The sequence below is a fragment of the Cetorhinus maximus genome, chromosome 1 (assembly GCF_964194155.1).
Source record: "Cetorhinus maximus chromosome 1, sCetMax3.hap1.1, whole genome shotgun sequence".
NCBI classification, from domain to species: domain Eukaryota; kingdom Metazoa; phylum Chordata; class Chondrichthyes; order Lamniformes; family Cetorhinidae; genus Cetorhinus; species Cetorhinus maximus.
The window spans coordinates 7,626,724-7,641,414 of record NC_135879.1 but is presented as its reverse complement, the minus strand read 5'-3'; the positions used below and the strand labels follow the sequence as shown (position 1 = coordinate 7,641,414).

At 43.8% G+C, this 14,691-nt stretch overlaps 1 protein-coding gene across 3 annotated transcripts in view; it reads left to right on the top strand.

Moving 5' to 3' along the window:
* Window positions 1–14,691, top strand: part of grid2 (glutamate receptor, ionotropic, delta 2) — a 928,012-nt gene that overhangs the window by 665,112 nt on the left and 248,209 nt on the right. For all 3 annotated transcript variants that reach the window (XR_013580586.1, XR_013580577.1, XM_078570739.1), the window contains exons 5-6: window positions 4,796–4,849; window positions 14,266–14,439. Coding sequence is in view for 1 of the 3 variants with exons in the window: in XM_078570739.1 (XP_078426865.1) it covers window positions 4,796–4,849; window positions 14,266–14,439 (228 nt within the window). In the remaining 2 variants the exon portion in view is untranslated. The remainder of the gene's footprint in view (window positions 1–4,795; window positions 4,850–14,265; window positions 14,440–14,691) is intronic.

Sequence of the window (14,691 nt, the reverse complement as noted above, 5' to 3'; positions counted from 1 at the left end):
GGCTGATTCAGTTCAGTTTCTGGTCAATGGTAACCCTCAAGATGTTGCTGGTGGAGGACTTGCTGATGGCAATGCCATTGAATACCAATGGGAGATGGTTCGATTCTCTCTTGTTGGAGATGAGCATTGCATGAATCCTGTATGGCATCAATGTTACATGCAACGTTTTAACCCAAGCTTTAATGTTACCCAGGCCTTGATGCTTCATTATCTGAGGAATTGCAAACAGATCTGAACACTGCACAATCACCAGCAAAAAGTTCTCTCAGCAAACTGTAATTTTAGTCCTAGTGGAAACTTGGTCAAGAAGGATCAAGGGAAACACATTGGTCAGAAATTTCCTTAAAACCTTCCCTGCACACCATGGCTAGAAGTATAGTGGAAATGGTCATGGTTTCTAGCAAGGTTACAGTGACAGAATGGGAGAAGATCCAAGGGAATTCTGAGTCACTGAAGATGGAGCCCAGTATATGATGCATAGAAGACCCAGAGGTTTGATTCCTAGGGCAAAACTTTGCGTTTTGTGTCAGCACCCTGATGTCTGGGTCAAATGGGGGTCCAGACCCCACACTGCATCAGGAGCAGTCACTTGGCAGCAATGTTTCCTTGAATTAGCCAATTAATAGCCAGAGGATGCACTCTGTAAGCTAGAGGGCCAATAGGAAGCCCTCCAGCACAGAATGAGCTGCAGCGTGCTGTTGCTGGTAAGGGAGGGAGAGAGCACCTCTTCGCAACGTTAACAAATTTTAATTAAAATTGGCGCCAGCTGCTGGGCCACCATTATGAGGGAAAGCCCATTCACAGGGCCACCTGCAGACCCAGCTGTAGCCAGGTAGACAGGGAGGGCCTCCAAGGCTCCCTCGAGTGCTGGCCTCCTGGTCTGCAGCCAAGAGACCGCCTCCATGCAGCTGTTCCTGATGCCGCAGAGGGGGGCCCAGTCGGCTTCTGATAACTGGCCTTAATTGGTCTTTGACTCACCTTATTTGGCCACCCGCTGCTCGGGGGGCAGGTCACCCTTCTGCCCTCAATCCCACCTCCAGGAAAATAGCCCTGGTGCAGATCTGTGCTGAAAGGGCTGTGGCACAAAATTGCATGCCCTCCTGCCACCTCCTCATATCCAGATGGGGGCAAAAATTCTGCCCCTGGTGTCAGATAATTGAGTAATCGGGAAACAATAGAGATCTTTGGCCTCTTTTGCTGCTGAAAGAAGACAACAGGCCTCTGAAAGGGATAGAAGGCAGAGAAAAGACAATTCTCAACCTTCATTTCAACAACACAGCAAAGGGGCAAAAATTGGACCTGGTGAAAGGCAAGTTTAACTGTTAATGGGGAAACTTCTATTTGACGCAAAAAGCACATCAACACTTGGAATGAATTATTGAGTAAAGGCAACAATTTACAACGAGTGCACTTAAAGTGCGATTCTTTGATTGTGAGGTGCCAGGGACTATGTAAAGTGCTATCATGCACGTTCTTTACCTCTCTTTCTCTCAATAAGCACTTTCACTCATTGCAAGTTTCCTTGGGGGTTCTGCAGTCTGGGGATGGAGATGGATCAAGGGTGCGTAGGGGAGAGCAGTGCTTTCTGCTGTCATTTACAGTCATCTACTGTTTTTATCAAGAATGGTTGATCTCTCTTCAAAGTTATAGCAGGAAATCAGGAGGAAACTGTGTTCCCCCACCACTCCCACTTCAATGGAGCTTCCTCTAGTTCATTCAAGTATGTGATGCTACCATAAAATAAAGTAAATACTGTGCAGTCATGGAGAATGTGGTGGTATCTGAACTTGTTGTGATGTTTTCTTAAAATTATAGTCAGGTGTATTTTCCAGATGTACTTCCAGAGAACATAAAATAAATCTCAAAGGAGTGTAGCGAAGCCCTGAACTCACACACTTCAGTGTTGAAGGAACTGCCTATCCCAATGACAATCATTAAAATATTAATCCCCAGAGCTTGTCTGATCAATCTTAACTGATAGCAAATTTGTATAACATGGAAAATACAAATGAGGGTTGTTCTCCCATTGAATTTAGTAGGTTAAGGGATGATTTGATCAAAGTTTTCAAGATATTAAAGAGAACAGATAAAGTAGATTGGGTGAAATTATATACCTTGGTTGGGGGCGTCCAGAACTAGCTGGTATAGCCATCCCTTCAGGAGTGAAATTAAGAAATACTTCTTCACGTAAAAGGTGGTAAGTCTCTTCCACAAACAGCAATTGGTGCTAAATTAATTATTAATTTTAAAATGGTGATTGACAGATTCTTGTTAACCAAAGGTATCAAAGGCGGTTATGTGGAGTTGGGTCACAGATCAGTCATGATCCCATTAAATGGTGGAACAGACTCGTGAGAATATGCCTTCTCCTGTTTCTCTGCTCCTACTTGATTGACTGGATCACTGCTTTGTAACACCACTATTGCTATTTTGGAACTAAAATAGCAAATGTACCTAGACTATCTATCATGCAATTGGTGTCATGCTGAAATAGCCTGTACAATATTTTCAAACGAAACAGTAATTTGTAATCTCACTTCAGGATTGGATGTAACTACAGTAAAATTTAAAAGGTCAGCAATTCAGCGCTTGGACTTGTTAACTGGAAACAGCCTCGCCATGTTTCTGACTTTAGGATCCATCAAAATGGCCAGCAATGGCCCAAATTGCATCTTTACTCAAAATAATCAACCTGAGCAAGGCTTTAAAATGGGATAAACAATAATCTTGATTTATATATTGCGCAGTGACAAAGCATGAGCGAAATTTAATTCACCTTACCGATAAATTCATGAAAAGAGTGAAGAAAGTGCACTCAGCTAAACATTGAATAAACAGCCAGTATTGCATGAAGCCGAATACATCAGATAAGGTCAGAATGTAATCTCATGTTGACAAGCAAATCCAAAGAGTTAACAATGCATTTTATTAATAGTTTGAGAGTGCCAAGGAACAATTAAAGAGTCTTTAACAGAAACTGGAGTGTCTCTTTATAATCTGGTGCTGATGCAGCTGAAAGCTCATTGCCTCAGCATAAAGACAGTATTCAGCTGAAATAAATACACGGTCTGTTGTGCTGGTTCACTGGTGCAGCCTCCATGTACAATATACAGCATGATACCTTGCTTTGGACTGGCTTAACCAATGCAAAGCTTTCAGAATCTCAGTTGACCTCAGGTGATACCAGTGTTCTACCGACTCTACATTTGTATAGAGAAAGGAACCAAGGGGATAGTAATTAATAACAGAACGTCCATATTTGACTCGAAACATTGGGCAGAATTTTTCCGTCGGCGAGCTGGGGGCGGGGCTCGCTCGCCGTCGCGGGATAAAGACGGAAGGAACCCCCGATGTCATCCCGCCCCATTTAAATATTCAGGAAGGCTGGGCGGGGGGGGGGGAGCACAGCGAAATCAGCTGTCCGCCCACCAACCTGTCAATGGCCAATTGAGGCCATTGACAGGGCAGTTAAACCAATTAAAGGCCCTGCCCGTCCAACCTTAAGGCTGGCGGGCGGGCTTCTGAAAAAACGTGAAACCTCATCCACTGGCGGGATGAGGTTTCATGTCTGTTTTTAAAAAGCTTTAATAAAGTTTTTGTGATATTTATTAACATGTCTCATCTCGTGTGACATTGTCACATGAGGGGGACATGTTAATAATTTTTTTATTTTTCTATTTTTAAAGTCTCAAACACTGTCAGCGATCTCCCTGAGACAGCGTTTAGTCTCAGGGAGATGTGCGCTCAGAGCGCACTCTGACAGTTGGGGAATCCCTCCCCCCGCACAGGAAGTCCATGGCGCTTCCTGTCGGGCGGCCCTCTGGGTGGGCCTTAATTGGCCCGCCCACTTAAAATGGTGGCGGGCCCCGCCCATCAAGGGTGAAATCCTGCCCATTGACTCTGTTTCTCTCTCCACAGATGCTGCCGGACCCGCTGAGTTTTCCAGCACGAATTCAAATTCCCGGCACCTGCAGTATTTTTTCTTTTATTATATAAGAGGTCTTTTCAATGTAGCCGAAATGTTTGGGTGAGACGGAGTAAGTAGAATGGGGGGGGGAGGCTAATGTGGAGCATGAATATTGGCATAGACCAGTTGGGCTGCCTATTCCTGTGCTGTAAAGTCTTGGGGGCATTTTACTACATTGAAAGTGCTATATAAATGCAAGTTGTTGTTGCTGAAATGCAAGAGGATGTGAGCGGTTTGCAGGAGACGACTTTTGCTCCTTTGAAACAGGTCACTGTTGACGGAAAAGTTCAGTCGGAGAGAGAGAGAGAGGAGGAAATCCCTCAGGTTGCCACAATCACTGTTGGGTGTATTGTTACCGCTAAGAACAAGAATGTGGAAAGCTGAACATGGTACAAGTAGTATTCCTGCTGTGTTTTCTGAAGCGGTGCTATTTGAATAGTTGCCTCTTTTTAAAAAATTTTAATTAAGTCTGAAGATAAGAAAATAAAATGCTTTCCATTCAGCTCTTACAACATGTCAGCTGGCACTCGAGTTGGAACGCCTTCAGTAGTGTTTTAAAAATAAAAACCGACTGCCAGAGTCGGAGATATATAAAAAAAAAACAACAAAGCACTGAACAGCGTCTTGTACTTTCTCAGTCAATGAATAAAGGGGCTCCTTTTTTTCAAGATAAACACTTTGCAGGGAAGGGAAAGAATGTCAGAGATTTGTTGTGGTAGCGAAACACTGGGGCACCGCAGTAGGCCTTCCAGCTCAGGCTGCATATATCAAATGGCATTTCTATGGAATGACTGTATGAGTGACAGACTGATCCTTTCCACTTCACAGGTTGTTGACTCCAATCTAGTGGCTTTTGACTGTCACTGGATCTTCATAAATGAGGTAATTGTTCATGTGTGGGGGGGGAAAGTGAAGTAAAATTCGACCAAAGTTTTGCCAAGTAGCAATAGATATTATAATTACTTTTTATCCCCACAGCACAAAGACATAAATATGTGAAGAGCTCCAAGTCCCCCATTGCTTGCCCATGATCCCTGCTATCTGATGCAAATGGACACTATGGAATCCAGCGGAAACAAAGAGAATGCGAATTATATTTTATAGTCCTTGGGCAAGATGATTGGCAGCACTATCCTGCTGACCTGCCTTGGCCCGCCCTCCAGCCTGACCATGTGCCCTGCTGGGTTTCTTGTTTGAAATACAGGCCCCCTTTTGTTAGCCCAGTGAATACGTTGCAGCAGTGTCACTTTGTTTCATTCATACTTTGGCTCCTTGGCAAAACTTCTTGTCGCCTGGAATCTGTCGTTAGAAAGCTTTTGTCTGTTTGGATTGACTCACTGTTGCTTGTTTTAAAGAGACACTGCCATTTTTTTTTTGATCAGCGCTCAGCTGTTAAAAATTAAACGTACGTGGACTTTAAAGGATCAAGTGTACCACGCCTGATAATGCACTTCACTCAATCAAATATTAGTAATAAATGTAAGATAGGGACGAATATAGTAAGATTGAAGATCTCTAATTAACTCTTTCCCTGCTTGTAGCTTGATGCAGCTTCAAAGAGCCCATCACCCAATCGTGCTGACTCCCACAGCTAGTTTCTTCCTCCTTATCCAGATTTCATGACTGCACACCGTTAAGGCTCAGTGCAATTTATTGCCATTCAGTGTTCAGAATGTTTCCACTGCAACTAAGGGGACATAACGAAAATTGAAAGAAATTCAACATTTGTAGAGACACAAATAATTCCTGTCAAATTAATTGTTTTTTTTTTAGTACAGAATATGTGCAGTAGGCTGACAGGAATTTTAAGTGTATCACCGCTGAATGTATATTTAACAGACTATAAATATCCACAAAGAGCTTCCTGATTACTCTTCCTGACAATGTTACAACATTCATAGATGTTGCCGTTAACTTTCTGTTGGTTACCAAATGCAGGCATTATTGTAGCGGAGTACAGAAGTGAATGAGATTGCGTTATGCTCACTCCTGCACGCAATGTACAACCTCCCTTAGCACGGATCTACCTGGTTGCCAACTCTGCTCTAACATTTTCCTGCAAATCTGGTCTCATGGCATTCCATTCACAATTGCCCCACCTGGTCAAACTGCCTTTCTTCCCCAACCCCCTCCACCAATCCCCAATTTTAATTCAAGAACAAAAAGTGTTGAAAGGAAATTTTCAAAGAAACACTTTTTAATGCCCCCATGACTTTTCTCTGGGGTGCTGCTCGCACCGATGTCCAAGAGATCCCTGGATAACCCACTACAATTCTGGACGGTTCAGAACCCCAACTCTTCCCTGTGCACTCAAACTTCGAAGGGAAGACTTGGCTAAATATTCCATGATAACCCACGGAAGTCTGGAATATGCATCTGTGCTTTCAACTCTGTTATTGAACCCTGGCTTGCTTCCCTTCACATAGAATATAAAGCTATTCAGCCCCTCAAGCCTATTCTATCATTCAATGACAGCAAGGCTGATCTGTATGCTAACTATTGCCCTGGCTCCACATCCCTTAATTCCCTTGGCTATTCTATCAATTCCTTTTAAAATCCTAAACACCGCACTTAAATTACTCTTTAACCTTTTACGTTCCAGGAATACAAGCCTAGTTAAGTAATCTGTCCTCATCATTTAATTGTGGTGCCCTGGTGACATTCTAATTGATCTGTGCTGAGCTCCTTCCAAAGTCAATAATATATCTTTTCTAGGAGGTGGTGCCCAGATTTATAGACAAGTGATTCTTTCTGCCTCACCAGCATAAAAGTTCTGCGATTTGTTCTTACGCTGACTGGCAAGGATACACACAATGAGGCACTCATTCATTTCAGCGACCCAGTAATCACAGTGCAGAGAATCGGGCATGCAGTTTACCGCACTGGAGTCTCACATCTACGCGCCCGTCAAACAAGGGTTCAAGGGCAAGAGTGTACTGCCTCTGATTTGATCTCAACAAATTGATTCATGACTGGCTCCCAACCCCCTGCCATCTTAGATATAGGCCAGGGATCTCCTCAAGGTTACTGCCACAGTCCCAGCAAAGTTATGGAGACAGAGCGGCAGCAGCTAGGAGAAAATTAGTGGCAATACTTCCTATCAGCATAAAGTACCCAAATAATAAATTCACTATCCTCAGTGTTGCCGTGAGGTTTCCAGACTATCGATTATTAAGGTTATTTTATTCCCCTTTAGTTTGTAAGCATTGCATAACACAATTCACCCACATTTACCCAAACGCAATAAACGGGTGGATGCTGAGAGGATGTTTCCCCGTGCGGGGAAGTCTAGAACCGGGGGACACAGTGTAAAAATGAGGGGTCTCCCATTTAAGACTGAGGTAAGGAGAATTTTTTTTTCTCTCAGAGGCTCATTAGTCTTTGGAATGTTCTTCCCCCGAGAGCGGTGGAGGCTGAGTTAATGAATATACTCAAGGCTGAGTCCTGATCAGCGTGGGAGTCGAGGGGAATGAAGGGGGGGCAGGTTGGAAAGTGGAGTTGAGGCCACAATCAGATCAGCCATGATCTTATCGAATGGTGGAGCAGACTCGAGCGGCCAGAGAGTCTACTCCTGCTCCTAAATCTTGTGTTCTTGTTCTAATCGGGCACTCTGGGTGCAAAAACTTTCTGTGAGGGAAAGGGAGCTAAAAATTGAGGATAAGGTGAAGTTGGGGCAACTCTGGTTGATTGTAGTCCTGGAGGCTACATGATGTCCTGTCCCCACGCTCCTGCCATTGGACACCCGGTACCATCTCACAGCTCTCCCACATAAATTGGTCAGAAAACAAACTCTTTTGGCTGACCTGGTTACCTGGTTGGGTGGTCAGTCAAACAGCCTTTTGTTCACCATCTCCAATATTTTTAGAACCCGTAAACAAAAGTGTTTAAAGAAACAAACTAAAACATGCTTTTCTTTTAGTGAATCTATGATTTTTATTCCTGGGTTACTCATAACAGCGTCCTGGAGATTACCGTAGGCCCGTATAAGATGACCCCATTTGGGTCTGGCCCCTAAAATCATGCTTTTGCGTATACTCAGTATATAAGTAGCCCCCCCGCCCTCATCACCTTTTCAGCTATAAAATGTTATATTCCCATTAGCAGTTGACCTCAATTTTTTTCACCCCAGAAATGCATATTTTACTCACCTTATGCTGTAAGTCAGCGCATGGGATCAAGCAGGCGATATGGGCTGTGTTGCAGAGAAGATGCACAGGAGTTCAACACACGGATCACGCAGAGCTGACTGTACGTGGCATGGCAAGTCACAAACAGAAGTGGGTCCTCCAGCAAAAAGAATGAAGCACGATCCTGCTTTCACGCTAAAAGTTTGTAACCTTTGCCAACTCGTCAAAGAACTCGTGCTGGAGCGAGGGAATTCGGTGTTTGTGGAAAACTGGTGCATGAATGGAAGATGAAGGAATGCACCCTGAAGAAGATGCCCGAGACCAAATTCACCATCGGAACAGGGACCAGCCGCTTGTCTGATCTCAAGAAGCACGTATCAGAATGGGTCCTCAAAAATCGTCAGAATATAACGTCACCAGATAAGCAATGCATATATGTGCACTTAAGTGGACCAAATCAAACCTTGAGCCCAGTAAAGATTTCAGACCAACAGCTAGTTGGTTTAAGAACAGAATGTGCTGGAAAAACTCAGCAGGTCTGGCAGCATCTGTGGAGAGGGAAACAGAGTTAATGATTCAAGTCCGTCTGACTCTTCAGAGCGTAGGGACAGTCATACAGACTCAAAACGTTAACTCCGTTTCTCTCTCCACAGATGCTGCCAGACCTGCTGAGTTTTTTCCAGCATCTTCTGGTTTTATTTCAGATTTCCAGTATAGCGTTGCAACAGAACCAAGATCGCTCAGAGACTACCAAGAGACCATGATGCCAGTTTCCAGAGGTTTATCATCAGGCAGCAGCAAAAACATGAATTATATATATATATATATATACAAAAAGTTATATATATATTAGTTATATTAAGTTATATCGGCAATGTGGATGAAACGCCCATGACTTTCAATATGCCCAGCAATGGAACTGTGAAGTGGAAAGGTTCAAAAACAGATCTAGTGAACATGACAGGAAATGAGAAGACACCATTCACGGTGATACTAGTCTGTATGGCTGATGGAACAAAATTAAAGGCTGTGGTAATTTTCAAACGTAAAACCACCCTGAACATCAGGATCTCTGCAGGAATTTTTGTGCATGCCCAAGACAACGGTTGGATGATGCGAATGGAGTGAAATTAAGGATCAATAATGCGTGGAACAGACATCCCGGCAGCCTACATAAAGAATGCAGCTTATTAGTGTGGGGCACGTTCAGACCCCATATAATGATGAGATCGAGAGGCGCCTGCGAAGAAATAACACCCACAGCGCAGCTGTATTAGGTGGGTCTAACGTCCACAGTTCAACCTTTGGGTGTGTGGCTGAACAAGCCAATCGAGGATGACGTTCCTGCTGAATGAAATAGGTGGATGGTTGACGGAGAAGAAACCTTAAGAATGAGTGGAATTATGCATGCCGCCAGGCAGTGGATGGAGAGGAAGATGATTTGTTGTGGAGGGATGTTTCTGAAAGCGAAAGTGTAAAACCTGATCCAGAGTGGGATACCGATCACAGCCAAAGTGAGTCAGGATGCACATTCAATGAGCTCTTTGCAACAGATGCTGAAGACAATGAATTTGACGGCTTTAGAAAGCTTTGACTGTGTTTAAAGGTATCTTTGTACAATTAATTCATTCAATAAACTGTGCCACATTAATTTAATATGAATTACCGCCGTTCTTTTTACATTTCAGAATGGCGACCACCCACACCCACACCCACACCGCCGGTTCACATTGTAGGCTCGGCATATAAGGCCACCCTGTTTTTGGAAGGATTTTTGGAGGCTTCAAAAGTCTACTTATATGCTGCGATCCACAATTCCAGGAGACTCCAGGACAAACCTGAAAGGTTGGCAACCCCTGGGAGAAGTGCTTCTCTTCTATAAAGGGGATGGATCGAGAGGCCTGAGCATGAGAACATAAGAACATTCAGCCCCTCAAGCCTGTTCCACCATTCAGTGTGATCATGGCTTATCAGCAACCCAGCTCCATCCACCTGCCCTGTGCTCCATATCCTTTAATACCCTTGGCTCGCAAAAAAATGTATCAATTCAGTTAAAAAAAATTATTAATTGACCTAGCATCTATTGCTTCTTCTGTGAGAGAGTTCTACACTCCGACCACATTTAGTGCTTCCAAGCTTCTCTCCTGAATGACCTATCTTTGATTTTAAGGTTATGCCCCTTGGTCAAATGCGGCACAGTTGGTAGCACTTTTGCCTCTTGAGTGACAAGGTACTGGGTTCAAGCCCCAGTCCAAGGTTTGAGCAGAAAAATCAAGGCTGACATTCCACTGTGGTACTGAGATAGTGCTGCACTGTCGGAGGTGCCATCATTTGGATGGGATGTTAAACCGAGGCCCAGTCTGCCTAAAAGAGTGAGCGTAAAAGGTCCCATTGCACTATTTCAAAGAGGAGCAAGGGAATTATCCTCAGTGTGAAACCCAATATTTATCCTTCAACCAACATCAGAAAAACAGATTATTTGGTCATTATCATTGGCTGGATTTTATGGGGTGCCAAGTTCCCTGCTCCCCTGACCAAAAAGTTGGTCGGGCCAAAATTAAGCCAGCTGCCCTGCAGCCATTTAACATTCTGAACAGGGCGTTAATTGGCTCAAGGCAAGACATTTGCCTCCCATCTGGGGAGAAAGTCCTGCCTCGGAAAGCTGCTGGCCAATCTGATTGGCCAGCAGGTCTGCAGTCCCAGCAACACCAGGTTCGAGCGGTGGCCACTGCTGGGACTGCACCCAGTCCCTGAAGAAAAGGAGCTCATGGAGGCCAGACTGAAGGTACGTTTGGGGCATCGGTGGGGCCTGGCTCGCAAACCCCAGCAAGGGAGGTAAGGGGGATGAGGGGCTGGGTATGAGTGGTCAGGAGCAGAAAGAAAAGGAGGGTGCTGGGGGTTGGTGTCTCGATGGACACTAGTGGTCCCCTACCTTGCCCGACAACCGCCTACCCAGTAAAAGCTACTGAGCCACCTGCATGGTGTGGCCTCCCCACTGTTGTGGGTAAAATAGCGACAGGAGTGGGCTGAGGCACTTAAGTGGCTATTAATTTGCCACTTAAGGACCTCAAGGCAGGCAGGTCACCCAAAGCCTTCACAACACCCGCATACAAGGGGAGACAGGTTGGGGGTGGTTGGGAAGGTGGCGGGAAGTACATGCGCTGCATTTCCTGAGATCCTGCACCTTCAAAAACACCGGCAAAGGGCCATAAAATCCAGCCCCACGTTGCTCTTTGCGGGAGCTTGCTGTGTGCAAATTGGCTGCCACATTTCCTACATTACAGCAGTGACTACACTTCAAAAGTTACCTCATTGGCTGCAAAGTGCTTTGAGACGTCTGATGGTCATAAAAAGTACTTTATAAGTGCAAGTCTTTCTCTCCTTTCCCTTGAGATAAGCTTCCCTCACTAACGGAAATGCTTTTTTCTCTATTCACCCTATCCATTCCTTTCAAGTTCCTAAAAGTCTCAATCAAATCATCCCTAATTTATAAATGTCAGATAATACAAATGCACATTACGTAAATGCCCCTCATAATTTAACCCTTAGAACCCTGGCAGTATTCTGATAAACTGTGATGCGCTCCTTCCAAGGTCAGTATATCCATTTTGAGGAGTGATGCCCAGAACCGTATGCACTACTCCAGATGTGGCCAAACCAGGGCCTTGTGTAGCTGCCTGGGGCCTCCTGAGGTGTACCTAAGGGAAGAACACAAGAAAAATAAAGCAAAGTAAAACCTTTTAACCTTCTGCTTCAGCAACTGTAGTGAAACGTGGAGAAGAAGATCTCTCTCCAGAACTAATTAGACCTCAAATGTGTTAATTATTCTGAGAGAGAATCTTGGTTCTTTCTTAATGATTGTAAACAAGGCCCATGCACTGGTGGGAGAAAAACACGAGACTGTTTCCGTTTTTCCCATGGTGTTTGTGAGAATATGGGGCTGTATGAATAAGAAAAATGACTTAACGCAACATCCCTTGCTGCCAATCTTTTATGCAAGAACTGCACTTTATAGAGCACTGGTTCTTTCAACCACAACAAAAGTGAGTTAATATCACGCTGCATGAGGGAACATTATGAATGAATGGGTTATTTTCTAGTGGAAACCTTCTTTAAAATTGCAGAGGGGTATTGGATACGAATGCATCAATTCTTCATAGCAGACAACATGATTTCAATCCAGAAGTCTCCAGAGGAAAAGTGTCCAAGCTCTTCATCTCTGTAGAGCAATAACATGTACATGATGAGTCTTGCAGGCCACTAATTCTAAGCATGTTCCAGTAAATGTGCTCACATCACAATATGCCACTGCCAGCATCATTGCTGCCCTGAAGTATAACTTATCCACCAGTGAATTAACTGAGCTTAGAATAACCCTTTGCAAACCTCTAAGCCAAAAATCTCAGATGCCAGGTAAGCAACAGAAGACAAACATCACAGAATCATGCAGCGCAGAAGGAGGCTATTTGTTCCTCTATGGCTGCGCTGGCTCTTTGAAAGGGCTACGCAATTAGTCCCACTCCCTTGCTCTTTCCCCATAACCCCGTGTCAGGATAGATGCTTGAGCTTTGGTAGGCCGGACTCCCAAGGTTCATGGGTCACAGGTCGGACGCGGTGCTCTAGATGTCATTCTCCTGTTTGCCGTTTTCCTTGTACTTTCTAAGACTAAATCCCAGCCTCTGCTCCCTGAAGCAGTCAATAAGTCAGTTAAAGTAAACGAGTTAGCAACATTATTGAACTAGCACAAACAAAAAAAATGAATGCAAACACGTTACCCTGTGTCCTATACAAATGCCAATGAGCATGATATGAAAACAAGGAGTAGTCTTAGGCAGTAACACTAAACCGGCTATAGCGGATTGGCAGCTCGATGTACACTGCCTCATTTTCTGTTCAATTGAAGTCAATCAAGCTGGGTGTAAGGGGGGCATCTGCTTCACCATGTTACTTTCTCTACCATCCAACAACAATTTCACTCCAAGTTCTTGCCCTCAAATTTGATCACTTTTACAATTGGTGAGCAATGTTAATATTTGGAGATTAGGACATGTTTTTCATTAATACCACCCCCTGATGCCATGCTTCAACAATATGTGTCCTCACTTTAATACCATCAGTTCAAACTGGATTGAAACACACCAACCCAGAGATAAGATAGACTGATAACCCATTGCACTCTTCTGTTCCTCGCAGAGCAAAATCTATTTTTCATACGTTTCTCACCCCACTCATACTCCCTCACAATCAAGTTCGTTATGTCATCCTCTCACAGGAAAGATGAAAAATATTAATAGCCCCTTTCAATGTCAGGTGAAGTCGGAAGAACACTTATTTTGCCACAAGTCAAACGGGAAGGCCGTGCTGGGAGAGAAGGGTGAAATAGCAATTGCTTGAAAACCACAAAATCAAATGTTCAACTCACTCTAAATTGGCCGGAAACAATGGCAGACCATCATTTTCCTGTTTGGAAGGTGTTAAATTTCATTTTCCACGGGCCCAAAGATCCCAGCTTGATGAAAAGATGACAGTTCGTTTTTTTTTTAAAAAAAAGAATGGCATTGTCTGCCTGTGTTTTATCCTGTGTTTTTCTCCTCAGCTTTGTTCTGTTGAAATAATTGAAAATGAGTTTTGCTCGAGAAATGAAATGTAATGACAATCCCGCCGTGGACCTTTTCCTTGCTTCTCAGCGAGCGTCAGGCTTATCATTGCCCTGAATGACATATTGGAGAGTGAAATGTTTTCTGTTAGGCAGCCGGTGTCAGCCTTAAGTATTCTGAGCTTGAAAGTGCTGTATGGATCAAGCAAAATGTAAACTCTGCTCCCTAGGGCATGGGCTAAAGGTTTCTGTCAAACTGAAACTTCACTCAGATGCTAACTTGCAAACTATATGTGTGATTATCAAACAGCAGCGATGAGATACTGCTGCATGAGTTAGAACCCTTCCTACATAATAATCAAGGGCTATTTTACCTACCCTTTCTGTGTTAAAGCTGCTGAACAGTCTAAAGTTTCATTAACCAACCCACAACTGTTAATTTAACACAATATGGTCAGAGACAGGGAGGTGGTGGGGAGGAGAAATGGGGAGTGCAATCTTTAAAAAGCAAAGGAAGTGAAGAAAATAATAGTGTGATGTACACTTTTAAAAAAGCTATTTCTGCCATTTCCCAGGAGTTAAGTGATGGAGATCTCCAGGAGTTGGTGAGGCGGTCAATTGGAAGGTTGACAATAATTCGGCAGACCTTTCCCTTGTCCTTTAACAGCACTCACAGTTGTATTCGTGGTAAACACAGAATCTCTCCATCATTGTGCGATCCCAAGGACCCTTACAAGCATAACATGGAGGTAGGACTATTTCAACTCAACATACATAACAAATTTTAAAATTAAACTTGATGTTGCTAAGAATGTATTCTATTCCTTCACTATGAGTGATGTTCTCATTGTTACTGTGCTGTGTGTTTCCTGAATGGTCCCTTATGTGTCTGTCTGTGTTACACGCACTCAGACACAAGTGCATACATGGATACATACACAAATACACACAATCACACACGGTCACAAACATACATAAATGCATGCATGTCCAGACACATG